At 41.0% G+C, this 27,905-nt stretch overlaps 1 protein-coding gene across 1 annotated transcript in view; it reads left to right on the forward strand.

Moving 5' to 3' along the window:
* Positions 1 to 11,407: 11,407 nt before the first annotated feature.
* The window catches only part of RANBP17 (RAN binding protein 17), a 223,965-nt gene continuing 207,467 nt past the window's right edge, over positions 11,408 to 27,905 (forward strand). The window contains exons 1-4 of the mRNA XM_090288573.1: positions 11,408 to 11,532; positions 20,447 to 20,593; positions 23,280 to 23,370; positions 25,812 to 25,978. Coding sequence (XP_090144699.1) covers positions 11,515 to 11,532; positions 20,447 to 20,593; positions 23,280 to 23,370; positions 25,812 to 25,978 — 423 coding nt within the window. The 5' untranslated portion in view covers positions 11,408 to 11,514. The remainder of the gene's footprint in view (positions 11,533 to 20,446; positions 20,594 to 23,279; positions 23,371 to 25,811; positions 25,979 to 27,905) is intronic.

Raw genomic sequence — 27,905 nt, forward strand, 5'->3', positions numbered from 1 at the left:
AAAATTATAAAGTTAGTTATGGTGTAATGGGGGAAATATTTGTAGACAGACAAACTTATTTAAATCTGGCGCCTGCCACTTAATGATGTGACTGACCTTGGGCAAGGTGCCTCATTTCTTTGAAGTCACCTGTACAATAAAAAATATACCTATCTTACCAGCTGGTGGTGTTAATAAGAATTTCACAAAGCTTGGTACATAACAGTTCAAAAATGATTTCCCTTCTCCCATCCACGTTGTGAAAATGAGATTCTAGAGTAATAACTATTTTTATCCCTTATATTATGTTATAGTATAAAAAACAGCTTTTGTATTTTTAATATGGTCCTTTTTTGTTAACAGCTTTGAGTTATAATTCATATGCTATACAATTCACCCACTGAAAGTGTACAACGCAATGGCCTTCAGTATATTCCCAGAGCCATGCGTCCATCACCACAATCAAATGTATTCACCACGATCAATTTCATATTGCCATCACCCCAAAAAGAAAACCCACTCCCATTAGTCATCTTCCTCCAAACCTCCCATCCTATCCAGCCCTTGGCAATCACAAACCTGCTTTCTATCACTATATGCTTTCCTATTCTAGACATTTCAATATGTGGCCCTTTGTGACGGATTTTTTTTTTCCTTAACGCGATGTTTTCAAAATTCCTCCATGTTGTAGCATGTGTCAATACATCCTTTTATGGCTGAATATTTATTGTATGAATATACCACTTTTATTTATCATTCTTCCGCTGATGGGCATTTCAGTGGTTTCCACTGTTTTGTTATGAAGAATAATGCTATTATGAACATTTATGGACAAGTTTTTGTGTGGACATGTTTTCATTGCTCTTGGGTGTATGCCTATGGGCAGAATCGCTGCATCAGTGGTAACTCTTTGTTGGACCATTTGAGGAACTTTGAGACTGTTTTCGGAAACATCTGCAACATTTTCTATCCCTGCCTGCAGTGCATTACAGTTCCAGTTTCTCTGCATCCTCACCAACACTTGCTATTATCTGTTTGTTTGTGTGTGTGTTTCTTAAACAGTTATCCTAGTGTGTGAGAAATGGTATCTCAGCGGGGTGATGCTGAGCATCTTTCCATGTGCTTATTGACCATTTGTGTCTCTTTCTTGAAAGATTATCTACTCAGATACTTTGTCCATTTCTAATTGGGTTATTTGTGTTTTTATTATTGAATTGTAATAGGTCTTTATATATTCTAGAGATAGCCCCTTATCAGGTAGGTGGTTCCTTTCTCCTCATTACTTTCCTATCTTGCCCTTCAATACCCCGCACTCCCCTTAGTATGACATGCTCACAACTTTCATTTTTCCCCAGTGTTTCAGAAATTTAAAAAAAATTTCCCATTCTAAATCATTTATATCCAACTGAATGACAGGCACCTCTGAATAAGTTTACAGTGTGAGGTTTCTCTGTCATCGGGATCCGTCTTCTCATGCTGCTTGAATACATCACATATTTTCATAGCAATTTTGGCTAAAAGTCTACTCACGATTTATGTGAGTAGTTTTAAAAGCCTTTAATTATTTGTGCTGGTGGAATTTACACAGGTACAAATTATTTCCAAAAAATATGTCTTTGAACACTAGAGCCATTTTTGACACACATTTCTTGCTTAATTTCTTTTCCCTGCAGCTCCTGTTGTTTCTTTGCCGCCTCAAAGATAGAGAAAACTTCGGTCCAAATGATGTCATGTTTGGTTGTGAAGTTTCAGCCTCTGCCTCACCACATCTGGAGTGGAAGAGAATGGCAGACAAAATGTTCCTCCCTGGGGACGATAGGCCTGTTTCAACATAGGTATGTGAATTATTTGCACAGCTCACACAAGTTGTTGATGCATTTGTTGATGCTATTAATAAATCCTTTCCTGCAGATCACATTTTAAAATGCAAGTTTGGAATATATTAAAATGTTTCTTTTGTAATCAATCTCAGGCAGTGTAACAATAGCTTCCATGTGCAAGGTGTCAGATATTTGCAAAATCTTTTCATATACAGTGTCCCATCAGTATGACTTAGAGGTCTGCACGTGGTGATTGAGAAAAAAGGATGAAAGGGACGTTCTCAAAGTGTGGCTCAAGGATCACAAGATCATCTTGACCCCCTGGTGAAATGAGCAACAAACTATAGGACCCAAGTACAGCCAGAATGGATCAGGACACAGGGACTGTGCCTCATGACTCTCCATTTTAAAATGATCGTCCCAGATGCCCCTAATTCACTCTAAAGTTTGACAACCACTGGTATAGTAAGTAAATAAATAAATGGCATAATATGCCTCGGAATGAAAAATACTGTGAGAGAATTATCTCTTTGATCCAGTTGCCTCACCTTCTCAAAAAACAAAAACAAAACAAAACTCAGAGTTGTTTAATAATGAATATATGTCAATCACCTAACACATTCTCTTGCCCAGAGCAGGCGCTCAATAAATATAGATTATTATTGTTTAAAACCACATCTTTGGGCCATTCTTCTCAGAATAGTGGGTGGTGATGGCAATTACGTGGAGGAAGCAGTATAAGCAAAGCATCCAGGGCAATCGTGCTATGCAAATTATTACTCTCTGTAGAGAGGGCATGAGTGGGAGTAGCAAGAGATAAATCTGGAAAAGTAGGTTTGGGCTGGAAAAGAAGACCTTAAAGTCAGAGTGGAGAGTTGGGATTTTTTTATAGCAAGCCATGAAGCCATTGAAGGGTTATTTTTATTATAACAAGTCTCAAACACCCTCCAAAGTAGAGAGCATAGTACAGGGAAGCTGTATGCACACATCACCCAGATTCAGTCATTGCCGACATTTTCCACACTGACCCACCCATCCCTCCTTTATTTTGCTTTTCTGTTTTGCCAAAATATCTTGAAGCAATCCCAAGCTTTCCTGTTCTTTTACCCTCCACACCTCGGTCAGTATACATCTATAATACACATGACACTTTCTAACATAATCAGAATGCCTTTTTCATACCTAAAAAAAGTTAACAGTATTCCCTTGGCATTATCTATCTGCTACCCAGTCCATTATCACATTTCCCCAATTGTCTCAAAAATGTCCTTTTACAGTTGGTTTTTTAAAAATAGGCTCCAAACACAATCTACATGTGACAGTTGGTTAGTAGGCTTCTCAAGTCTCTCTACTCCAGAAAAGTGCCATCCTGACATCCTTGCTTTTTCCATCATTGGCTTATTGTAGAAACCAGGTGATTTGTTTACATAGAATATTCTGCATTCTGGAGTTGTCTGTGAGCTTCCTTGGGTTGGGAGTGGCCGCTTATTTCTTATAAGTGGATGTTTGCTCTGGAGACTTATTTAGATTTTCAGGTTCAGTGGGCATGAGCCCTCTGTTGGGTATTGTGGACTTCGTAATCCATCACGGCGGAAGACGCACCGGATCTGGTTGTCCCACGTTTAGTCACGCTAGTATTGGTCAGGTGTTTCAGGAGGTCAAAGCCTGATCCCACTATGACAAAGTTCCCCATCTCCTTTCAACTAATAATTTCAACCGACTGATGATTGTTGCCTGAACCAATTCTTTCATTAGGGGATATAAAACAGTAATGCTCTAATTCTGGCATTCCTTCCGTGTTTAGGGATTGGAAGCCAATTTCTGGTTGTTAGGTGTGCTCATTGCTATTAGGGTATTGCTGGTCTCAGGTACTCTCAGTAGGGCATATATGTAGGTACACATACTGTTAAATGTATTTCTCTTATTTATCTCTATACACTGAAAATTATAAACTTTCACTCATACCTCTAATTCCAATCTAACACCACAGGGTTCATTCTAGTTTTCTCTCCATATTTGTAACTCTTCTCCCACAGTAAGACATCTGGCTTCCATTATTTTTTAATATATTTCTTTCTTTCCCCAGTATGCAACCAGTTTCCCAACTCCCACACATGGATATCCTCGTTCTCTTTATGGGGTCTGACACTGCTTGTCAGGGCACCCCGCCACATGAGCACACCACTCCTGCTGTGCAGGCTCTGACTCCCTGCACCTGGCTAACCCTTCCCCCACCCCTGCAAGGATGCCTTTTGCAGGTCTTTCGAGCTCCAAGATCTGAGACCGTGCCCACCTCCCTAATCTCAGTGCATGGATACCCTCTTCGTGCCAACTGGGCTTTAAAACCCCACAATAGGCCAAAACTCTGCTGGGATGCCTTCCTCCCCTACTTAGTCTGTGACACCCCAAGGACCACTGTCATACGTGGATGCTCTCCTCACCTCATTCAGGCTGTGATTCCCTTGCCAACCAGCCCTCCCATAGAGAAGTCTGCTTTACCCTGCTTGGCCTAGAGTGGCTTCCGCAACCTTCTTCTGCCACAACTGGTGGGAACCTTGTCTCATCCTTCCAGTGGCTCTAGGGCTGGCACAGTGTGTCTTAACCTTTTGTTCTCCAAAGTTCCCTGTGCATACAATAAACTCTATGGTCAACTTATGTATAGGACAACCTAAAGCTTTTTTTTAGAAGCAGTTCTTTTAATATGTCCTGAGAGCAAATTTTTGCCTTTTTCTGCCACTCCTAGTTATAGAGATTACTGATCGTTCACTTAATATTGCTACCATCTGCTTTATTTATAATAGTGAAAGATATCAGACAAATCTAAATTTCTCTAGATAGAGGATTTATGAGATATATCATGATATACAAGGCCTGTCTGGAAGAAGTCCAGACATTGTTAATATAATAAGAGTGGTTTGCAGGAAATGGGTATAACCTGGCAGCCAAGGAGAGTGGACTGGAATGCGCATGTGTGAACAATGATGACTTCACTGTACTAGTCAGTGGGGGCGGTAGACACCGTTGAGTGAACATGTGTACTGTGTGGTCATCACATTTAAAATGCCTGAGCAAGTAGAGCAATGAATCTGCATCAGATTTTTCATTAAGCTTGAATATTCCTCTGTGGAAACTACTTGGATGATTCAGGAGGCTGCAGCTGTGGGCAGCTGGTGATTGGCAGCTTCATCATGACAACACGTCTTCTCAGTCATCAGGTCTCGTGCAGAGTTTTTTAGGTAAAACATTGAATCACACAGGTGACTCAGCCCCTCTATAGGCCACATTTGGCGCCCTGTGACTTCTGGCTTTTCCCAAAGCTAAAATCACCTTTGAAAAGAAACAGATTTCAGACCATCGATGAGATTCAGGAAAACATGACGCGGTAACTGATGGCGATTGGGAGAACTGTGTGAGGTCCCAACGTGCCTACTTGAAGGGGACTGAGGTGTCATTGTCCTATGTACAGTGTTTCTTGTATCTGGTATCTTCTTCAATAAATGTCTCTATTTTTCAGATTATATAACTGGATAACTTCTGTACAGATCATATACATGTGCATGTGCAGAGACACAGGCGTGGAAAAACATATACCACTGTATTAAGGTAAGTTATTTTTGAGGGGCTGCCATGCTTGGCAACTTTTACTTTTGATTTTATACAGTTTTATACAATCAGAAATCCTGATTTCTTCTATAATCAAGAGAAAATAATAGAAATACTCTTCTAAGATAAGTCACTGCAATTTAAAAAAACATAATGTGGACATCAGTACTGACCTCTCCAAACCTCCTCAGTATGCCATAACCTAACCTTGGGGATGGGGTGAATGTGTATTGGGGCTGGAGAGATAGAAGGCAGAAGAAGGGAAAAAGAAGAAAGTTGACAACTGGTTTTCCTTGAGCTATTCTTAGGCTCTTTCATTTTTCCTTATAATAAGAGACTTGCCTGGTCAGCTGGGTATCCTTACAGTAAATTTAAAACATAACTCTTAGCAAAAGGAAAATGTTGACCGTTAAGGAAAGGATATAGATTCTAAGAAATGGTACAGCTTTGCCTGCTCAAAGTAATATTAGTATATGAGGGACCTAATTTTATATTTTAGTCCAAATTAATTTTACTCCTAAAATAATTAAACAGTAATGCTCTCATTGATAAGCTCTAAATGCATTTTATGGAAGTCTTTTAGAGGAAAGCACTTGAAATGGGCACATGTCTATTTCTGGAAAGTAGCTATGTGCATAAAATGGGCTATGATTGGTGATAGCTCTTTTTTCCTGTCCTATTTCCCTACAGTTTTCACATTTTATACTCTCCATTTCAATTTAAGGCTACACTATTTAAAAAAATTACATATATCCTATGCACACACTTTATCTTATTCCAAAAAAGATTTATGGCAATTGTGCCAGCCTAGTCAAGTACCCCTTTTCTAATTGGCCTCCCCCCCCACTCTGGTCCCCCCTACACACACCTTCCATCAGCACAGTTTAATAACTTCTTGAATGAGCACATTAACAAAGATTAACAGTAATCTGCTTAGATCTAATTTTTCCTTACACCATAAGTTTTTCTCTGATTATAAATATGAGTGATGTACATTTTAGGAAATCTTGAAACTACAGAAACAGAAGAAAGAAGAAAGAAAATCACCTGTTAATTCCACCATTCATAAGAGAGCACTGTTAACATTTTTTTCTATTCTGTTTCATTGATTTTTCTATGCCTTTTTTATTTGATCGTCATGATGCAGTGTTCCATTTTGCCTTTTACACGGCATAGAAATCTTATAGCATAGCATTCTCCATGTTTTTATGAAGCTCTCCATAATTTTTAGTGACTGTCTAAGAATCTGCCATATGCTATACAACAGTTTAACTTACCTTTACTTACCCTTTTCTGATTTTCCCTATTTTCGTATAAATAATGTTATAATAAATATCATCACATATAAAACTTCTTTTAAATTTAGGTTATTTTCTTAGAATCACTTTCTAGAAGTTGGGTAAAGATGACAGACATTTTCAAGGGTCTTGATGTATATTGCAAAAATGCTTCTCAGGAAGGTTATGCTGCCTTATTTAGCTAATGGTATTGCATTTATGATGACATTTCATTATGATCCTGCTTTGTAGTAGTTTTAAGGATGCATATTTACATAGTATTACTATCTTGCTTATATAAAAATGCCTTAAGCTATATATTATTATGTGAAGGAGCTAATATGCAAATAACATAAGGCATTGTACAGAACGTACAGAATGAGAAATATCACTTAATTTTTATTTGTCAACATAATGGCATTATTAATACATAGCAATATATCTTTATTATTGCTAGTATGTTAAAAATATAAAATCATTTAAAGAATAAGTATATATAAGTTTTAGTATATATGTAATAAACATTGTGAGATAACTCATATCACTAGTGAGAAGAAATTTTTTTGTTAACTTTGGTTTCACAGTGGATATTTAAAGAAATAGAGTTTAAGGTTAATGACTTGACAAAACAAAAATATAATTGAGATCAACCAACATGAAAGAAATGTATGCAGGAAAATATTTTATGCAACTGTTGTTTTTTTGGACAAGTTTAATGTGAATTTGAATTTTTTGGATCCATTCTTCTGCTATTTCTCTTACTTGCCTGCACTTGGCTGGATTCCCTAAACTTACTGAGGCATTAAACAATCTCACTAAGTGGATTTAATAAAATTACATTTGTAGGCTAAGTTAAGAAAAATGTGTACTAACATTTCCTATATTTTCTTTATATGTGCTACTAAATAAATGATTGATCATAGGTTTCACTTTTTAAATATTGATAAAGTGAAATTTTAGCTTATGATACGTGAAGTAAAAATGCTTTTAATGTCACAGACTTCAAAATTCTGCAGGACAGAGAAGCTGGGTGGGATAGAAGGGACAATGAGGAAATATCTAACTGGACTGTAAATTTACAGACTAAAAATGTGTAGAATAATTTTCTCTATTTGATTAAAATTATAATTCCATTTCATTAAAAATTGCACTTTCAAGATTATATTCAGAAAATAATTGGAATTTATTTGTTGATATAATTAGTATTTATGTAGCACTTACTTGCCAGGCACTAAGTACTTTATAAGTATTAACTCATTTAATCATCACAGGCACCTATGAGACAGATATTATTAGTTTGAATCTTACAGACGAGGAAATGAAGGGTAAGTAACTTCACCAAGCTTACCAGCTAGTAAGTGATGCAGTTAGTATCCAAATCCATGCTGTTTGGTTCCAGTGGTTGTTTTCCTAACCATTGTACTCTACTGCCGTATCTCAATGTTACTTCTTACATAAATTTTCAATTATAGACTTACTGTTATCCTGATTTTAGAAACAATAAATCAAAACTCAGATGTGTTAGGTGATTTTCTAAGGTACCAGAATTACAAATGTTAATTGAATCCCTGGAAAAGATTTAAAGATCAAAGGTTCATCTGTCTTTTTTAGAAGACTAGTTGGCATAAAGGAAGATAATTTTATAGTTCCTAGAGGCTCTAAATGTCCCTCCTTTAATTGAGTTTTGTGATAGAAATGAATTATTTGACATCCTGGAGCATCTTCTGTGCTAATTTTAATAACTGTAGTGACATAATTCTATCTTATATTGTATTAATTGACAAAAAAAAAAAAGGCATGGAGTTGAATGTTTTGTTGCTAGAACTCATGAAAGGGAGCGTTAATTGAAAACAGAAACAGAAATCTTAAGTGGTCACTCAAATTTAAAAGGAAAAATAATTGGCTTTTCATTTCTAGAATTACCTGGTGAATTCACAAAATAGCCAGTTGCTGTTTTTATCATCTTTTATTTGTGCCTAGGATATTCTGGAATGGGAAAAAAAGTCATATGATCATATCTCAAGTAATTTTTCCTCCCTGAATGACCTACAATTTGAGGTAATAGAAATTATATGGCAGACGCAATAGGGAGGTCAGAAATCAATATTGGTTCTTGGGATGTGGGAATGGTAATGAGATTGTATATCAGAACTGTTGGCACGTGGAAACAAAAGAATACAGGAATCAAAACCTCTAGGATATAGGAATAAAAAATGGCAGAATGAGGATATTTGGGGTATAGGAAATAAGAAATGGCAAAATGAGCTGTGGGCATGAGGATGTATGGGCTGTGGATGAGCTACGAAAATCAAGAATATAACATGTAAATAGTCTAATCAAAATGGAATAGTTTATGTTGGATTAGACTTCCCACTGAAAACAATGATAAAAACAGGACAAGAATATATAAATATACATATATTTAACAACTGTATTATATATAACAACTATAAATAAATATTTAACAATAATTTAACATATATTAAAAATATATGCATATACACACACAACACATATATATATATATATATATATATATATATATTTAACAATTGCTTGGAGGAAGTAAGAACAACAGATAAAGGCAAGATTTGATTGGCTCGGATCTTTGAAAGCATGAAGGCACTAAAGGGCAAAATTCACGTTCAGCTCAGCTTTCCCCCACTCCCCAGAGCATTTTCCAGTTGGCACAAGGGGCAACAGAACTAAATAGCCAGCAGCAATCTCATTAGGGTACGAGTAGAGGTGGGAGTTCAGTAACAAAAGCAGCTAGGATTTGAGGGACAAAATTCTAGAGAGGCAGAAGCTACAGAGATGTGAGCCCAAAAATCTGTGTACAAATTCCCCTCAAATCATCAGTCAATTCTTAAGATGCACATGTCCAGGGAAAAGACTTTAAGAAACTCAGGAAAACAGGAGCACCTAAAGCGCTGAACAGAGATTTTAGCAGCTGCACAGTATTGGGGAAATGGGTGTTAGAGTTCAAGCCCTACAGGGTAGCGGAGTCTTGCTAAACATCCTGGGTTTTTAGTTTTCAGATCTAGTAAAAACTGTGACTTTAAAAGCATAAAACCAAGCCTCAATAGGATTAAAGTGATTCACTGGTGTCCTATCGGCCTATTACAATAAGAAAACTTAACCCTCTTTGGAAAAGTCTGGTATCATCTAGAACCTTGACAATTTTTCTTCTACACTGTCTGACATTCAATGAGAAATTATGAGGCATGCTTAAAAAATAGAACCAAATACAAAAAACCAGGAGGACCTAGAGGTGAAGATATAAAATAGGGCCTTTCAATAATAGAATTAAAATGTTCAAGAACTTAGAGGGAAGATAAAATATTTCACCAGAGCCTTGGAATCTACTTAAAGAATGGAAGGGGAGAAGTCAAATGAAAATTCTGGAACTAAAAATAAGAATTCAGTAGAGGGGTTGTATACCAGATCAGATACATTAGAAGAGATTCTACTGAATGGGAAATAGGTCAGTAAAAATATGCAAATTAAAGCACAATGAGAAAAAGACAAAAAACAAAAAAGAATGTAAAAGATATATGGAATGCTCAAAATGGTCTAACATAGATGTCAGAGTTCCAGAAGAGAGAGAGAGAAGGGGGCAGAAGCAATACTTAAAGAAATCCTAGCTGAGAATTTTTAAACATTGATTAAAAAAATCAGATTTTATATTCAAGCGGCCTTAAGATCCCAAGTAGGATAATGCATACAAACACACACACACACACACACACACACACAACACAGTTACACAATTACTACAAAGATATGAAAGAAAAATTGTGAAGCATCCAGGGGTGGGAAAAGAAGACATAATACCTTCAGAGGGACGACAGTCAGACTGATGGCTAACTTCTCAACAGAAACAATGGCAACCAGAAATCAAGGGAAAGACATTTTTTAAACGCCATAAAATTAAAAGCCAAAATGGAATTCTATACCCAGCAAAACTATCCTTTAAAAATGTAAGTAAAATAAACAGGCTTCCATGTTAATAAAAGCTGAGTGGATTTGTTGCTAGCAGACCTGACCTATACGAAGTCTTACAGGAATTCTTCACACTAAAGGATAATGATCCCAAACGGAAGTGTCAAACTTCAAGGAGTACTGAAGCACATCAGAAAGGGGAGACTTTGACCCAACTTTGTTCAAGTAAATTCTCATTCCAATGGAGTAATTTGATTTAAAATATAAGTTCATTTTAAATGAAATCTATACAAGAAGAGGTGAGCTATAATTTTACAACTTAACACCATGTCAGTTAAATTTTAAACAAAATAAAGTTAAAAAAATCAAGTTGGTCTCTGGGAGTTGGGTGTCAAGGACAGCAGTGAGCATACAGGAATCTAAAGTTATGGCTGGCTGATTGTGTCAGGGCAAGCGGGCCTTTGGGGACATGAGAACTTGCAGCGGTGTGGTAGTCAGACGCCATGGGCAATAGCTATGCTGTAGGAGTTAGGGAGCAAGCATCTGTGGGAGATCTGAGAGTCAGAGGTCACGGCCGACAGTTGGGTTGTGGTAGTGGTGTCAAAGGACAGAGGGATGAGTTGAACAGCAGTTGAAATGAGTGCAGAGGACAGTTGAAATTCCCGCCCCAGGCCACGCCCCCTTTGGGCCCGCCCCCCGCGCACCTCTATCGTCCCGCCCCTCCACGTCAGGCTCCGCCCCTTCCAGCGCCAGGAACGGAGACCTCGCGGCAAAGGGGAAGAGCGAGCGAGCGGCGCAGGGACCCCGCGGGCGGCTGTGGCTTTCGCTGCACCCGCCTTCGCTCCCTCCCCTTGGGCTTTCGGGGCCGCTGGCCGGCGCCGCCTCCCGGGAAGATGGCGCTGCACTTCCAGGTCAGTGCGCTCTGTGCCGCGGGTCCCCGCTCTGCCACCCCGGGAACCCGGCGGGACTCTGGGGTCTGGAGCTGAGGGCCGAAGGCGGCGGCGGAGGCCGCGGGGCCGCGGACCGGCGTCCTGGGGACACGGGCACTGGCCTGGGCTGCACACACCGGGCCGGGGAAGGGGCGGCCCGAGCCCGGGGGCGGGGTAAAGGGGCAGAGGCCAAGCTCGAGGCTCGCCGCTCGGGGCGGTGCGGACGCCGAGGACCTGCGTGAATGGCGGCTTTGGCGACCCCAGGCAGGTGGGATCCCGGCCCGGCGGGACAGCATTCCCGCCGCCTCGGCGGCCGCGGCTCGGTCGTCAGTCCACACGCTGTTGGGACGGAGCTCGGGACGGGCCCTGGGTCCGCCAAAGGAGCTGCGGCAGCAGTTGGACTTTAACTGGCCGGGGCGGGCAGGAGCCGTGTCCGTGGGGAGTTGCGAAGGAGGGCTCCTCATTGGAGGAGGAAGCCCGGGCCGGGCGTGCGCGGGGAGCGCGGGGAAGCTGAGGATGCTCGCGGAGGCAGGCTCACGCATCCTCGGGCTCCGCGGGCACGTGCATCTACTTATTCATTTCGCAAACATTTATGGAGCTCCCCGCTGTGTCTTAAGCACAGTGCAAAGTTCTGGGATGAAGGATGACATCATTTTCGCATCCCTGCCCTCGCTGAATGCAGCATGATTACAGTACACGTGAAAAAGGACGGGCTCGGATTCAGCACAGGATCTCCTGGGAACATGGAAAAGGGGGCAGCCCACCGCGTGTGTGAGGCAGAGCTGCTGTGCTTTCCAGACAGGAAGTGCTTGGAGCTTCTTGAAGCTTCCATTTGTCCACTTATTTGTTGAGTTCCTGCTTTGCTAGGCATTAAAGATACAACTGTAGCAAAACTTCATGGTATCAATTCTCAGGGAACATGCAGTCCGGTGGTTCTCAAAAGCGCTGTAGGAGTTGTCCGGGTGAAGGGGGGTGGTGGGAAGGGTGCAGAGGCAAAAGGGCAGTGTGAGCCAAGGCAAAGAATTGTGGAAAAACGGGGCGCACGGCAGGAAGTAGGGTCTGGCTGGAGCATTAGGATTCGTACCAAAGGGCTGGGAGCAGGGGGCGGGGGCTGTGGCTGGCAGGAGATGACTTGGGAGGGGTAGGCAATTTCTTGGTATGGTGACAGTGCATCCAAGTGTCGCATAACTTTGGTAGACGTTTTGCCTGCCCCCCTGGCCCCCCGTGGTCACACCGACTCATTCCTTAACTAACAGCTCCAGGATGTTATGGTTTAGGAGGTGAAGAGCCCCCACTCATTACCTTTGGACTCATTGCCATTATAAGGGTCTCCAGGTCAAAATCATGTTCTTTATTATCACTTTATAAATATTCCACCCCACCCCCTGCCCCTCGGGAAATTTTCACAGGGAGGATTTAGGGATTGTAAATGGGCGGTCAGATGTTCACAGTTCAGCTGTAAATCTTGAGGGTAAATTAAAAACTGTGGCGGAAGTTTGGAATATTTTCACACTTGGAAAGATGATGTATACCAGTTAAGTCACTCAGTCCTGGAAGAATTCTTCATACTTAGGTAGAGTGTTGGAAAAATTAGCTGCTGTTGCTCAAACTGCCCATATTGGTGACCTAGTGATATATTTCACAGCAGCTGTGGGCAACTTAAAAGTGGAGTTGGACAAATAAAAGATCAGATAGTTTGGGGAGCCTGAAAAAAAAGCTCCAGAACTTCTTACTCTCAATTCTTTTTAGCCTGTAGGAGCACATTATTGTCCAGTTAACTCAAGGAGCATTTATTAATAATGATAACCAGTCCCTAGCATTTTGAATTTTCATGTACTCATTGCAGACTCTGAGCCACGTGGCTAACTTGAAAAGTGCGCATATATGCATATGTTTTATTCCTGAAGTCACTGAGTCTGAGAACAGTCGTGACTTGCCCAGGGCTACAGGGCTAGAGTAGACCTAGTAACTCATAATTTCGTGTTCTTTCATACCTGTATCTTACTGTCACCTCCAGAGTAGCTAGCTCCTCAGAGATGATGCTTTTGAGGCGATGAGTGAAGAAGTGGGTTTGTGTCAGGCGAGGTTAAGGCTCTACTTCACAGTCTTTTTCACATCGTGGCATACATAAAAAATGCTAATTGTGAAGCTCACTGACATCAGTTGCCCAGAGCCAGAAGCCTGGCTGCTGGGAGGGCAGAGGGATCAATATCAGGCAACCCTATGACCATTTAGGTCCCTACACTCTGGTTAGGGAGCTGTGAGTTAGGCTACTCTGTCCAAAGGGAAGTAATGGATTCGGATCGCCTGCGAGGAGACCGTCCAGCGCGGGGTTAAGGAGCGGACTGCGGAAAGTTCGGCTGGGAACAAGGAGGGTGTAAGCTGAGTGCGCAGAACAGGGGGCCTTGATGAGATTCAAAGTGTAACATTGCAAATAATTCAGGGGACCTAGTTGCTTGATTTTTTTTTCTCTCTCTCTCAGGATTGTTCCAGAACCAGGGACCATAGTCGTGCTTCTTAATACCCAGCCAGGCTATCTGATTTGATCTAGATGTGATTATGAACTGTTATATTTGAACATGATGGTAACATGATGACCCGGGGGTGGGGGGTTAGGGATGATCATCCTGGAAGTGGACTTGAATTGGAGAAACCTGCGTTCATGCTGCTTGTCACCTACTAGACCCAATAAGCAGAGTTAGGGACTGAATCTTCAGATGGTCGGTGATCTGAGAAGACAGCGGGTTTGTACCCTAACAGATCATTTTCAGTTCCATTTGAAATGGACCCTTTTTATAAGGAGAAAAAAGGTGTAGGTAAGGGGTTTGGAATTCAGGGGAGAAGTTAATCAGTTAAAAGCTGCAGCATTCCTTCATCTGTGCCCTGGGCAGTGGTCTTTGTGTCCTGGGCAGTGGTCGCTTCACCCTGGAGCACAATGGCTCAGATACCGTCTTGATTGCTTGGAATCCCCCGAGGCACAAAGGTGGGGCAGTTTATAGCCTGGAGTCAAGGTGGGTCATTCCTTCAGTTCCTGAGACAATAGCTTTTTATATACATTGATTACTAAGCTTATTAGTTTTCCCTGAAACTAAAAATTTCCAACATTTGAGTCCTCCATCAAGAAGACAATATAGTGTTCTATAATTATTAGTCGTTGGCAGCCGTCCCTCTCGAGAGACGATGGTGTAGCTTCCTAAGAGTCTATCTGCACCGCCGAGAATGGCTGTGCAGTCCGACTCGGGAGTGACACGGTATCTGTCTCCTCCCGTGTTGAATCGACATCTTGCGATGACGCTGGAGTGTCCTCTCCAGTGAAGCTGAAGCTACAGAGCCTGGGCAGGGTGATATGGAGGGTCTGCTGTTGCCCATGCAGCAGACCCCCCCTCTCTTCGCAGCTGAAGGGTCCAAGGGAAAGACGGAGTCAATACAGCTTGGCTTCAGGTGCGCCGCAGGAGTTGCCGGTGTTGACTACAGCGTCAAACCGCCTTAGGGACTCCGGCTCCGGATTTTCTGTCGGGGTTTACTCCCTTAGCCTTTCCCCTGAAGAGGTATGCCGCAAGGCAGCGGAGGTTTTTTGGAGTCAGAGTTTTCCTTCTCTTAGTAACTAAGAGATTATTCACAATTTGTTGTGGATCTGCTTTGTGCCAGACCCTGGATTAAGCTTTCTCTCATCTTTTCTGTCTTAACCTTGACAGTTATTTTGGAAGGTGGATAGTATTTCAAAATAATATTTTTCAATTTCAAAATGAAGTTTAGAAAGGTTAAATACCCTGCATGAGGTCACTTAATAAGTAAGGGGCAGATTCCAAAGCTTCCTCTCTTATTCCCAAAGAAACCAATGAAGAATCCAGGGCACTGGAGGCCACAGTTAGAAAATATTGTTTTATTGCTCTATTGTCTATGAATGTCATAAAGAGGTATTGAGTCTTTATTTAAAAAGAATTGGTAAGACTTTATGACAGATTAGGTATGTATGTGGAATTAGCCTAACTTTGAGGTTTGAGGGCACAGTTCCTAAGACCGCCCTCACCTCGAACACTAACTGTGTGTTTGGGGGTTTCCCAGACCACCCTCAGGGTTGACAATTTATCAGAAGGACTCACAGAACTCACCGAAGGCTGTCATACTCCTGGTTGCAGTTTACCATCAGGAAAGTACACACAGATTAAAATGGATTAAAAGGAGAGATGCGTAGGGTAGAGCCTGGAAGAAATCCAAAACAAAGTTTTCGTTGTCCTCAGAACATAATATTCTCAGGGCATGTATGTGTGGCAATATGCTCTGAGTATTGCCAACCAGGGAAGCTCGCTGGAGCTTTGAGTTTGGGAGGTTTTATTGGGACTTCATTATGTAGTCATGACTGATCAATTGCCCATGTGATTGATCATAGTATTTTAGGAAGACGGATACCATGTACAGTGATCCCTCACTTATCGCGGGTATTATGTTCTAGACCCCCCCGTGATAGGTGAGAATCCGCGAAGTAGGAACCTTACATATTTTAGTATTGACTGTACAGGACCACAAAATCCCGTGATATAGCAAAAAATCCGCGATAAATAATTAAATATAATATTTTCAAAAATATCGCGATACAGTGAAGCCGCGATAAGTGAACAGCCATATAGACAGGGACTGCTGTAATCCAAAGTCCCCGCCCTAAAACGGGGCTGGCGTTCCTGGTATGGCCAGACACCAATTTAAGACTAGGGGTGTACCTCCCTACCCTCCGTTCTGAACAAAAACACTCCTATCAGGTATGACTTAGACTGTCCCCCAGAACCCGAGGGCAAGGCTGGACTTCCCTGTGGGTAGGGTGAAACTTGATTATACAGGAGGGGCTAAGGCGTGGAGAGCCAAAGATAACACCAGGACTGTAAATCCAGATCCTGGTCTTGACCTCTGAAGCCACTGAAGGAAAACAAAGGGACACTTGAAGTGGAAATCTGGGGGAAATATATGCAATTCAGATTTTGACATTTTGGGGTGGTTTTCAGCATCTTTCTGGATTCCCGAGAGGAAGACATTTGCAGATAAATATAAGGATGGTGAGAGAGCTGAAAGTGGACTAGGGTGTCACCTGCGGGTTGAGCATGCCTGGCGGGCGGCACGATGGCGGCGAGGAGACAGCGTGTGCGTGAGGCCTGAAGACTTCTGTTTGGCTCAGTGCTGACCATTTGCGCTCTGTTCGAGCTTGAGCAGCTTCTGTGTTTGATCTCTCAGCCTCAGCACGTCTGTACACTGGGTGTGCTAAAATGCGTGCTCTGCAGGGGTCTACTTTTCAGGACTGGGTTAAAAAATAAAAGATGCAACTACTTCTATAAGCTAGAAGGCACTAAAACAATACTTACCCGGCTCGTTGTAGAAGGAAGAGTTACAAGAGCCTCAGGAATAAGCCCGGAAAGGGTAGTAAAGGGAGAGGGAGAGAGAGGGAGAGAAACATCCATGTGAGGGAGAAGAATCCACTGGCTGCTCCCACACGTGCCCTGACTGGGGACCAAACCTGAAACCTAGGTAGGTACCCTGGCTGGGAATCGAACCCATGACCTTTAGATTTGTGGGATGAAGCTTCAACCAACTGAGCCACACCAGCCAGGGATGTCTGGCTCCTTTTATTCAGCATTGACCTGTTGATAGATACATATGTGGGAATTACTGTATAGGAAGAAGTCACACCATTTAGGGTTCATTGTGTGTCAAGTGCAAAGGCCAGAAATAAGCCCAGAACAACTTGGAAGATCTTTATACTGTATGCAGGATTGTGTCATTGTCTCCTGGGCCATTGAAATTGGGTGCTGTCTGTTTGCATTTGATAGTTGCTCTATAAGAATTAGGTGATGTCCAATTCTACTTGTTCTACCCATTAGTTTTTTAAATGGGCTTCTAATGTTGATATTAAGCCTTGTATAAGCTTTAATAACTCAAACCTGATTTGTCAACAAATTGTGAAGAGTCCTTTCTCTGAGGCATTCTCACGTTAATCATATTCTCTGACATCAGTGGATAAAACTAAGATGCATATTTATCAGTTCACTGTGAAAAATGAAGCCTCTGTAGAGAAGTTCTTTGGGAAGTCAGATGCTAATCCGAAGTTGCTTGGTCAGTCCCCATTGTGAGTTTAACTATTTTAAAGGTGTAGATAATGCTTTTCCACCAGACTAAGGAACTTTGTGTACGTATCCTTTTATCAAAAAAGGTTAAGTATGCCAGGCACGTGTTTAATTGTAGTAATTACAATGAAAGAAGAACTTGATTTTTTTTTCCCCTTTGTTTCAATCTTTTGGAAGAGGAAGTTCAGACCTTTCTCTTTTATCTTGTGCTGCCTTTCAGTTGTTAATAATTCGAAATACCTTTGGGGAAGATAAGTAAATTGGTGACATTTTAGACTTAAACAAATACTATTTAAATACACTCCAAACTTGTTCTGTGTTGAGGATCTCTAAATTAGTATAAGAAAATAGACAAAATAATTTCCAGAACCTTTCCGGAATCTTTCCAAATAGGTTTGCTTAGGTACCATTGAATAGATTAATATTATTTCTGTTAGTTTGCTAGGGCTGTTGTAATAAATTGCCACAAACTGGGTGGGTTAAAACAACAGGACTTATTCTCCTACAGTTAAGGGGGCCAGAAGCCGGAGACCAGTGTGGCAACAGGGTCCGTTCCTTCTGGAGGCCTGGGGGGAGAAGCTGTTCTTGTCCTTCTCCTGTCCCTGCCGGCTGCAGGCAGCTTTGGCGTCCCCTGGGCTGTAGATGCACCACCGCAGCCCCTGCCTCCTCCTCCACGTGACGTTCTCCCTTGCGTCTGTGTCTCTGCATCTAAAATGTCCCTCTCCTTCCTCTTACGGACCATTCGGTTTCGGCCCACCCTGAATCCAGGATGATCTCATAGCCCCAGATCCTTTATGTAAGGATTTGCCAAGACCTTGTTTCCAAATATGGTCCCATTCAAAGGTCCTGGGGGTTGGGACTTGGACATATCTTTTTGGGGAGCTGTAAGTCCATTCATTGTAACATTAATAAGAAACAACTTCCCTTTTTACTGTACACTGTCTTCGGAAGTTACGCATCCTGAACTTGGTTAAGCTTCCAAGCAAAGCCTGTGAGGTGGACACTGTTAGTGAGTGGTCTCTGCCTTTGATTGCCCTTTGTATTTGGACAGTTAGGCCCTGTTCTCTGGCCTAGTTCTCTTTGTACTCAAAGTCAACTTCTTCAGAGACTCCCAGACCGAGGTGAATGTGGCCAGGTCAGGTTATTATTAAATTATTCTGGGTATTATCAGTTCTAAAGTTCAGCCCTTCCAGTTTATTAGGTGAAGGGAGTCTTCTGAGCTTGATCACGGGTTATGAGAAGGAAAGGGTAGCTCTCTTCCTTTCTGTCTCTCTTACCCTTGGGGAAAATAGGGGAACCCATATGTATTCGCGACTCATAAATCCTCTGTGCATTTGAGTATTATGAACAGCTTGGCGTAGTTCTCTGCAGACCTGTTGGGCCAAGCTGGGGAGGGATGGGGGTATTTAAAATATGGTTCATTTGAGGTCCTTTACTTTATTTTTACTTTGTCCTTTATTTTAATGTCCCCATTTGAAACCTTCCTTTTGTATTTGTATTTTCACTCTGGAAGAAAATTCCCACGTCTGGGATGTTGGGCTCTGACCTGAATGGGGAAGTGGGAAATGCCATAAGGAGCTAAGAAGGAGGGAGAAGTGACGAGAGTCACGGGAGGTAGCGGAGGTTTCATTTCAGGTGTCCTGTGTGTCACACAAAGGTATATAGACGCATTCGAGGGAACGCTTGGGTCAGGGTAGCTGCAAGGCCGCCGCATAAACACTCAGGCCAGAAAGGACACAAAATAGCATTTCTTCGTGGCCCACCTGTCATTGAAATCTGTGCCAATTGTTTGTCCTCCAAAGAACAATTCTCTTCTGATTCAAGTTCAGAGGGAAGTAGTTTGTTGAGTAGGATGCCATTAACAAAAATTCTTCTAAGCTGAAAGGAATGCTAGACTCACTTTAAAATTTTTTTCAGGTTGTATCTGTGTGTCCTGTGTCTTCAGTTGAGATTATATTTATAAACAGAATAAATTAACCTTTGTGTGCCTATAGAGTAGGCACCTACAGTGTGGTAGCGAGCTATTGCACTGCTAGCAATAACTTGGATCAAGTGATAGTTCTTGAAAATGGTGACAGAGTTGGCCTACAGCACCGTACGAGTCGTTAGTTCAGAAGCTCCAAATCAGCATACATCTGTAATTATCTTTTCTTTTTTTTATAGATGGACCCATGGTAGTTCTTACAGTTTGAGAAAGCATGTAAATTGGTGTCATGTCTGCAACTTGCCTGTAATCCCCCCCCCCCATCTCTTTAGCTACATTTGCCAACTCCTCCTTGCTGCCCGTGTTCCCAGCCATACTGACCTTTAAATGCCTTGAAATGATTAATCCCTGTTCTGGGCCCCGGCCAGTGCTGTTTCTTTGCTGGGGCTGCTCTCTAATATTTTTCTGTCTGGCTCAGCCTTTCAGGTCAGCACAAACGTTATTACTTTGGGCAGGCCTTCTCTCACTCCTTGGGTTTGGCAAGTCCGCCTCTTTCTGTATTCATACTTTTCCATCACAGAACTGTCCGCTTACAGTTCAATGGCTTGGAGGTAGGAGATGCGCCTGTTTCGTTCACTGCTGTGACCTCATTAACACGCTGCGTACTGGGGTATTTAAATGCCTTTTAGAAATGACGAGAATTCTCGCCACCTGTACACAGTGTGTTAGGTAGTGGTAGCTCAATAGACACTTACCGAATTGGTGAACGCAGGCACGGTATTTGTATCCCTTGTTTCCTGTGATTAATACATGTGTCTGATTTTTTCCACTCAAGTAAAATATTAATTTTTTTCTTTTCAAGAGTTTGGCAGAATTGGAAGTATTGTGTACTCATCTCTACATAGGGACTGACCTTACACAGAGAATAGAGGCTGAGAAGGCACTCCTGGAACTTATTGACAGCCCGCAATGTCTCAGCAAGTGTCAGCTTTTATTAGAACAAGGAACAGTAAGTATTTGATAACAGTGCTTAATCATAAACGGTCAGATATATGTCATTGTTGATGAACACATGTGGGTTAGCGATGATGACTACTAGATATTAATTACCACATGTCTTTTTACTACAGGTCATTTCATTGTCAAAAAGATTAATCAGAGAAAGGATTGGACAACCTGAAAGCAAACTTAGAGGAGATCCCAGTGGGTGGAAACAGGCATGAATTGAAAAAAACTTTTGACCTTCTTTATGTATCATCAGTGGGAAAAAGTTATATTTTTATAAAGCTGACTGACAGCTTTAACAGACGACCCTAAGGTGGGAGAGGCAGGTTGTAACTGACTGAAGCAGAAGGGAATGGTTCGGGGGTGCGGAAGCCCGTCGCCTGCCTGCCTCGAGTTTCATAGCCATTCACTCAGCGATTATTCAGCAGAGACCTCAGTGTAAAACCAGGTGCTGTGCTCTCTGCTTGCTTTATGTTCATGCATTCCGGTTACTCGTACTCAGGGTTTAGTTAAGGAGGCATAGATGTCGGAATAAAGACTCTGAAGTAACGCAGCAAGCAACACAGTCGGAGCCTGCAGGGGCTGGGGCAGGTGTCGGCACCCTTGTCCTGCGAAGTGCCAGAGGGTAAATATTGTAGACTTTGCAGGCCAGGAGACAAAGTCAAGGACATTTTGTAAGTATGTCTGTAAGAAGACAGAAAATAAATGTCAGCAAAGTTTTATAGATGAAATATAAAATATAATAATTGAGCACAATTTTCTTCATATAGGTGTGCTAATGAAAAGAATGGAATTATTTTCGGGGGGGCAACATTTTGCTTAATTGGTGTTCAAAGTTAGTATTTCCTATCAATGTTGATTGCACATGTTCATATGTTAATACTGACCTGTGATGAGATTTTACTTGTTTCATTTTTGAAAATGTCTTTTCACACTGAGAGGTCCTGACAAATATTGATATCAATCCACGAGCATATGGTTTTTTATCCTATCACTTAGAGAAGGCATTCATAGAATTCTATATATTTGTCTTTTAGAATGTGAATACATTGCAGATTAGTCACTTCCAATTGAGGTTAGGTGGAGACTCCTCAATTGCTCAGTTAAATGGATTTCAAAATATGGCAATTTTTTTTTTTTTTTTTTTTTTTGCACTTGTATCAAAGGGTCTGAAAACTGCTGCTGGAACTGTAGTTTGAGCTCAGAAAATATACCCAGAAATAGAGATCTTGCTACTTGTTTTAATGGTTTTTAAAATTAATTAATTAATTAACTTATTTATTTATTTATTTTTAGAGAGAGGGGAAAGGAGAAAGAGAGGGAGAGAAACGTCACTGTGTGGTTGCCTCTCACTCGCGCCCCCAACTGGGGACCTGACGTGCAACCTAGTCATGTGCCCTGACTGGGAATCGAACCAGCGACACTTGGCTCACAGGCCGACGCTCAGTCCATTCAGCCACAGTAGCCAGGTGTTTTAACTTTTGACAGTGTGGAAATATATAAAGTGGCTTGGTAATGCTTGTGATTCAGACACTGTCAGTTGTTACTGAAGTGACTATTGCAGTGTTAAGTTTTATAAATGGGTACTAAGCACTGTTTGCCTTTTAGGCAATTTATAACCTTAGGTTGAAGTCCTTAAGAGATATCAAGTTTACGGCACAGGCTGATTTCCGAAGCCATGTAGTGTTCAGCAGTAGTGGCTTAGAGTGGTTCTCATTCAGAAAAATTTCGTTTTCAGCCCTGAGTTTAAAAAGAAAATGGTAATGAAACTTGACCGCTCCTTAAGCTATTCAGCTAACTGCGTGGTGGGGAAAGTCAGGATTTTCAGCTTCTGTTTCTGATAGAAACGTACAGAAGTGAAGACAAGGTCACCGAGTGAATAGAAGTCCACCGTTAACGCCGCTGATTCATTAACACGGGTAGATTCAGATATTTACCGCCAGGCATTTTCCAATGAGTAAGACAGTGAATAACCGTAGGCTTTAGCCTCTTACTACATTTTATAAGCTTTGTAAGTTTGTCCAGTGGCCCTTTTCTGCTCCGTGTATTTTTATCACCACCTGTGACACTTCCTAGCTGACACTACTTTAGGTTTAGAGAATTAGTGTTTTCTCAGCTTCTTTAAGAATATTCTGGCTTGTAGTCTCACCAACTCTTTCTAGAAGTTAGTTCTTCAGTCACTCCGCACTCACCATTGATTTCTGCAGTAAACCGTAAGTACTGGTAACAGTGTGGGCAGTGTTAGTGACATCTGTCACCTCCGCAGGAGCTGAGCAGGACCTCAGTCACTGGCCTTGTTTGAAGTCTCCTTTCAATGTCGCTCAGTACCTTCATCTGAGCATTGGTCTCACCAAAAGGCTAGTGGTCTGAAGTTCATTTTCTCTGCGTGTATCCCTTTGGCTACCGCAATAAAATAATGGTGATTTAATTAACTCCACTGGTAAGTAAGTGGCTTTCCTTGCTCGGCTAACACATGAGCCACTTGAAAACTTGGCTTTGGTTGCAGCCTTATTTTCTGTTTTTGTGAAGAAGTTCTGCTGTGATGAGATACTCTGTTTCACATTTTATACATTTTCTGACTGTTGGTTTCATGTGAAAAATTCTCATTATTGCTTAGGGAAAGTTCTTATATAGAGTTTTAATTACTCTAATTTCATTTGTGATGGTAATAAATATTATTATTCTTTCAGACATCCTATGCTCAGCTTCTTGCAGCTACATGTCTTTCAAAACTGGTCAGCCGGGTCAGTCCTTTGCCAGTTGAACAGCGGATAGATATCAGTAAGTGGCTTAAAATGCCTTTTACCTAATTGTGTTTATTTTCCTTTTAAATATGCTAACCTCTTATAGGTATACAAGGTATTGGATTCTGTCATTTTATAAAGACGAGTGGTCAGATTTCCTTTACCCATCTAGTGATGAATAATGATTATACAACCATGTGCCATTGAAAAGCAGTTGTTTAAATTAATAATAAATAACAACTAGCATTTTATTTTGTGTACTATTTACTAAGATTTGCACTGGTTAATTTTAGCCACTAAACTTATAAAGTTGGCGCTGTTGTTACCATCATTTTATAAATGAGGAAGTTAGAATCGATAGGCTCTGTAATGTCTCTGAGATCTCACAGCGAGGGAGCAGTAGAGCTGTGATTTAAACCCACCCAATATACGTGGAGTTCATGTTCTTGGCCTTGTCTTAACTTCATGTGCATGAATGATAGGAGAGAAGTCAGTTTCCCAGTATTTCTCAGGATGCTGTGTTTAAATTATTTGGGCTACATGCATAAAATCAAGAGCCGATTTCTGGAGAGGGGGTGGGCAGAAGTGGGAGAGGGTATAGGGGAGGTAAATGCTAATGGGGAAAAGACAGTAAAGTAAACAATAATTAAAATTTAAAGAAGCAGATTTCTACTTATTAGGAAGATATTGTATATGTGGGTGAGTAGTACTTGAAATTTAGTGTAGTTGGAAACTGGTTCTAGAAAGTAGCAATATATTTTTCACAAATAAAGTATTTTAAGGAGATGTGTGTGCTTTTGTGAATTTGCTTTTCATGTGGACAATGCTTAATAATTGAGGTATGGGATTTTTAAAAACCCATAAATTAACCCATGAATCATATTAGAATAGATTGTTGATTCATTTATGCTTTTTCGTCTCAAAGTTCACATATCAGAAAAATTAAAATACATGTGATGGATCTGTAGGATCAATTTTTGAATGGATTGATCACACAATAATGCGTTATTTGCCTCAGATATCTAACTAATATTTCTCAAGCACGCAGAGTCATAGACACTGCGGAAAACCTAGAGGCGGGTTTGTCCATGCGCTCATGGACTTGTGTGCTTAGGAAAGCAAAAGAGAAATTTACAGTTTCAAAAATAAATGTTTAAACATTAGAAACCTAAGTCATAAAACATTGTTTTTATTTGAGTTACTTTTATACATGCACATACACATTTTAATAGACATTTTTTTAGAGCAGTTTTAGGTTCATGGCAAAATTAAGCATGAAATACAGAATTCCTGTATACCTCTTGCTCCCACACGTATACAACCCCCGCCCCCATGATTAGCATCCTGTACCAAGTGGTACATTTGTCCTGTTCATAAACTTCCCTGACACATCATTATTACCACAGTCCATGGCTTACATTAGGGTTCACGTTGAGGGCTGTGCATTCTGTGGGTTTGGATAAATGTACGATGATATAGATCCCCAGTATAATATCCAGCATATATTATAAAACTCCTGTGTTCTGTTTGTTCACCCCTTCTTCCCCTCCAACCTCTGACCCCTGGAAACCACTGATCCTTTTCCTTTTCCAGAACGTCATATAGTTGGAATTATACAGTGTATAGCCTTTTCAGATTGGCTTCTTTTACTTAGTAAGATGCATTTAAGTTTCCTTCATGTCTTTTTGGTAGTTTTCCTTTTTTTGTTTAAAGCACTGAGTGATGTGCCACTGTCTGCATATAGCGCAGTTTATTCATCCACCCCCTGAAGAAGGACTTGATGGCTTCTGAGTTCTGGCAATTATGAATAAAACTGCAATAGAGCAGGTTTTATGTGGGCATAAGCTTTCACCAGGGAGAGTCATTACTGGGCTGTATGGTCAGAATCTGTTTAGGTTTGGAAGAAATTACGAGACTGTCTTCCAATGTGGCTGCATCATTTTGCATTCTCACCAGTGGTGAAGGAAGTTAGTTATTGTTTTTCCGCGTCCTTGCCGACATTTGGTGTTGTCAGTGTTTTGCATTTTGGCCATTTTAATAGGTTATGTGGTAGTTAGCATCTTGCAGTTGTTCTGATTTGTAGTTTCCTAAAGCCATACGAGGTTGCCCATCTTTTCATAGGCTGACTTGCCAACTGTATATTTTCTTTGATGAGGTGTGTGTGTGTGTGGCTTGGTTCACTGGGCCTAGATGGAGTTTTCTGTATTCACTCAGCATTTTTTCCTATAAGAAATCATGCAAACACAAAAGTGACATTTTCATTATATTCAAATTATTCTCCAATATACCAATCGAATTGGAACAAATTTACTTTTTCAAAATAAGTCTTACAGTAGAGTTGACTGTATAAGTAAGTACGTGCCTTAAAGCAAAGGGATAACTTTTTGTCCAAGAATGTGTCATCACCACCTGTTTCTGTTTACATGATTCACGTTACTTACTGAAGAGTCCAAATGATCACAGACTCTTTTCTTACAGGAAACTACATCCTTAATTATGTGGCCTCACAGCCCAAGCTGCCGCCCTTTGTCATCCAAGCCCTAATTCAAGTCATTGCTAAAATCACTAAGCTGGGGTGGTTCGAAGTTCAGAAAGACCAGTTTGTCTTCAGAGAAATTATTGCCGATGTGAAGAAGTTTCTTCAGGTAAAAAGGCATTATAACATTATTAGAACATCATTTTTAAGTTTAAAAAACTGCTTTTATTACAGTTGTGTGGTTTGTTTTGTGACTATCAGTACCATATTAATTATGATTTATTACTTGTCTTGGGTCCTTCATTTTTTATTGCCAGTAAGTGAGTTCCGTGCCATTATATATCTTGCAGACCAGAGGAATGCAAATTATAATGTTTTCTAATTGCAAAAGTATATGTCCCGTCATTTCTGATTCGTATATAGCTATGTACTGCATATACACAAAACATGTATGCATATATTGTTTTCATGTATTGCTCATTACATCTCTGAAGTAGATTTCATTTTGTAAATGAGAAAACTGAGGCATACAAAAGTTAAATAATTCACAGAGCTGGCATTTCAGCAAGTTTTCTAACTTAAGATACATAAATCCATGTATATACACCAATATATTTAATTTTTACATTGTACCACATTGACTGTATTAGTTTCTCAAGACTGTTTTCAACACAGGTGCAGGTTTTGGGAAATCTAAGTTTGTGATTTCCTGCTTCCTACATGGACCCTCAGGCTCTGTTCAGTACGGTTCAGATGTTTGGATACGTATTTTTTATCCAAACATCAACCCTGCTTGCAGGAAAAGTACTTTGGCTACTGCTTTGCCAAAGAAGCGGTGATCTGTTAAGATCCCTGAGGAAAAACCCGCAGTTTGGATTAGCTGAGCGATGGTTCGGTATTGGTTTATTAGCAACTGGGGGCAATTTGGACTCTGCGGTTTTATTTCTTTTACAGTCACCTGAACATTTAATTCCTGTGCGAGATGTAACTCCATCGCGTAGTGTGGCGCTGGGCACCGCAGACCGTGGATTGCTAGATGTGCTGCCCTCTTTATTCATATTGCTCAAACCATGGGTCACAAATACAGCAGGTCCTCAGATAATGTCATTTGGCCAGTGTCGATGAGTTGCAGTAGCAACGTAACTCTTTATATCAATGAATGTTATTGTAAAATTGCTTTCTCTATAAGTCATTTTGCTTAAGTAGCAGAACCTGCCCAGGACATTGAGGACTTGCTGTGTTTGATCATCTAAAACTTCACAGAATTAAGTGTGTTTTTCACCCTGAGTAAATCTCCCTGGGGCAGACGGAGAGAGTTTATTCAGAGACGGGTGAGTTTTTCACCTTAGAGTTGTAATTCTGGCTAACATTGCATGCAGCTCATCAAGAATCATCAGCATAGACAAGAATAGGCTTCAAAGTCCTCTTTAAAAAAAAAAAAAGTCAGGGTTAAAACTCAATGGAATGAAATCATTCCTGGTGACCTGCATTTTTCCAGCCGTTTTTAGTGGCTTGTAAGTTGGGCTCAGCGTGCTTTTGTCGGTTTTGGAAGACCAGAAGAAACAGAAAATGTTTTACCTTCAAAGTTTATTATAGTATCAAAAAAAGCACTTGCTTCCTTGGTGTGTGACTTAACCTAACCTTGGTTCATGAGAAAGACAGTTGACGTGCATGTTTAGGGCTCTAAAATAGTCCTGTGAGATTCCTTTGGGTATTAGCAGCTTCGGTGCATTCTGCACTAAAAAGTTTGTCGGATCTGTCATGGCGGAAGTCGTGTGCTCTCCTGCTTCTGCTGCTGCAGTCTGCTGCCGCCACGTTCCCGGCATCTATGTGCCTCCTTCCCACAGACACCCCCAGAGAGCCCTACTGCTGCTGGGGCCGTGCGCTCAAATTGCGGGTCCCCCACAGAATAAGGGGTTAATGTCAGAATGCAAGTCGGCCTGGTGCTTATCTCATCCAGGAAGACCTGCTACGAAAAAGCGCTCACTGAACTACACAATGTACGTAGTGACTTAGCGATTTTATATTCCGGTCCGAACTTTCCTGTCCTTGCGCGGACCAGTGCCAGACTGTTCTCAGAGCAGAGCCGAGTTTGC

This window comes from Furipterus horrens, unplaced genomic scaffold (genome assembly GCF_987537825.1).
Source record: "Furipterus horrens unplaced genomic scaffold, mFurHor1.1.pri manual_scaffold_10, whole genome shotgun sequence".
NCBI lineage: Eukaryota > Metazoa > Chordata > Mammalia > Chiroptera > Furipteridae > Furipterus > Furipterus horrens.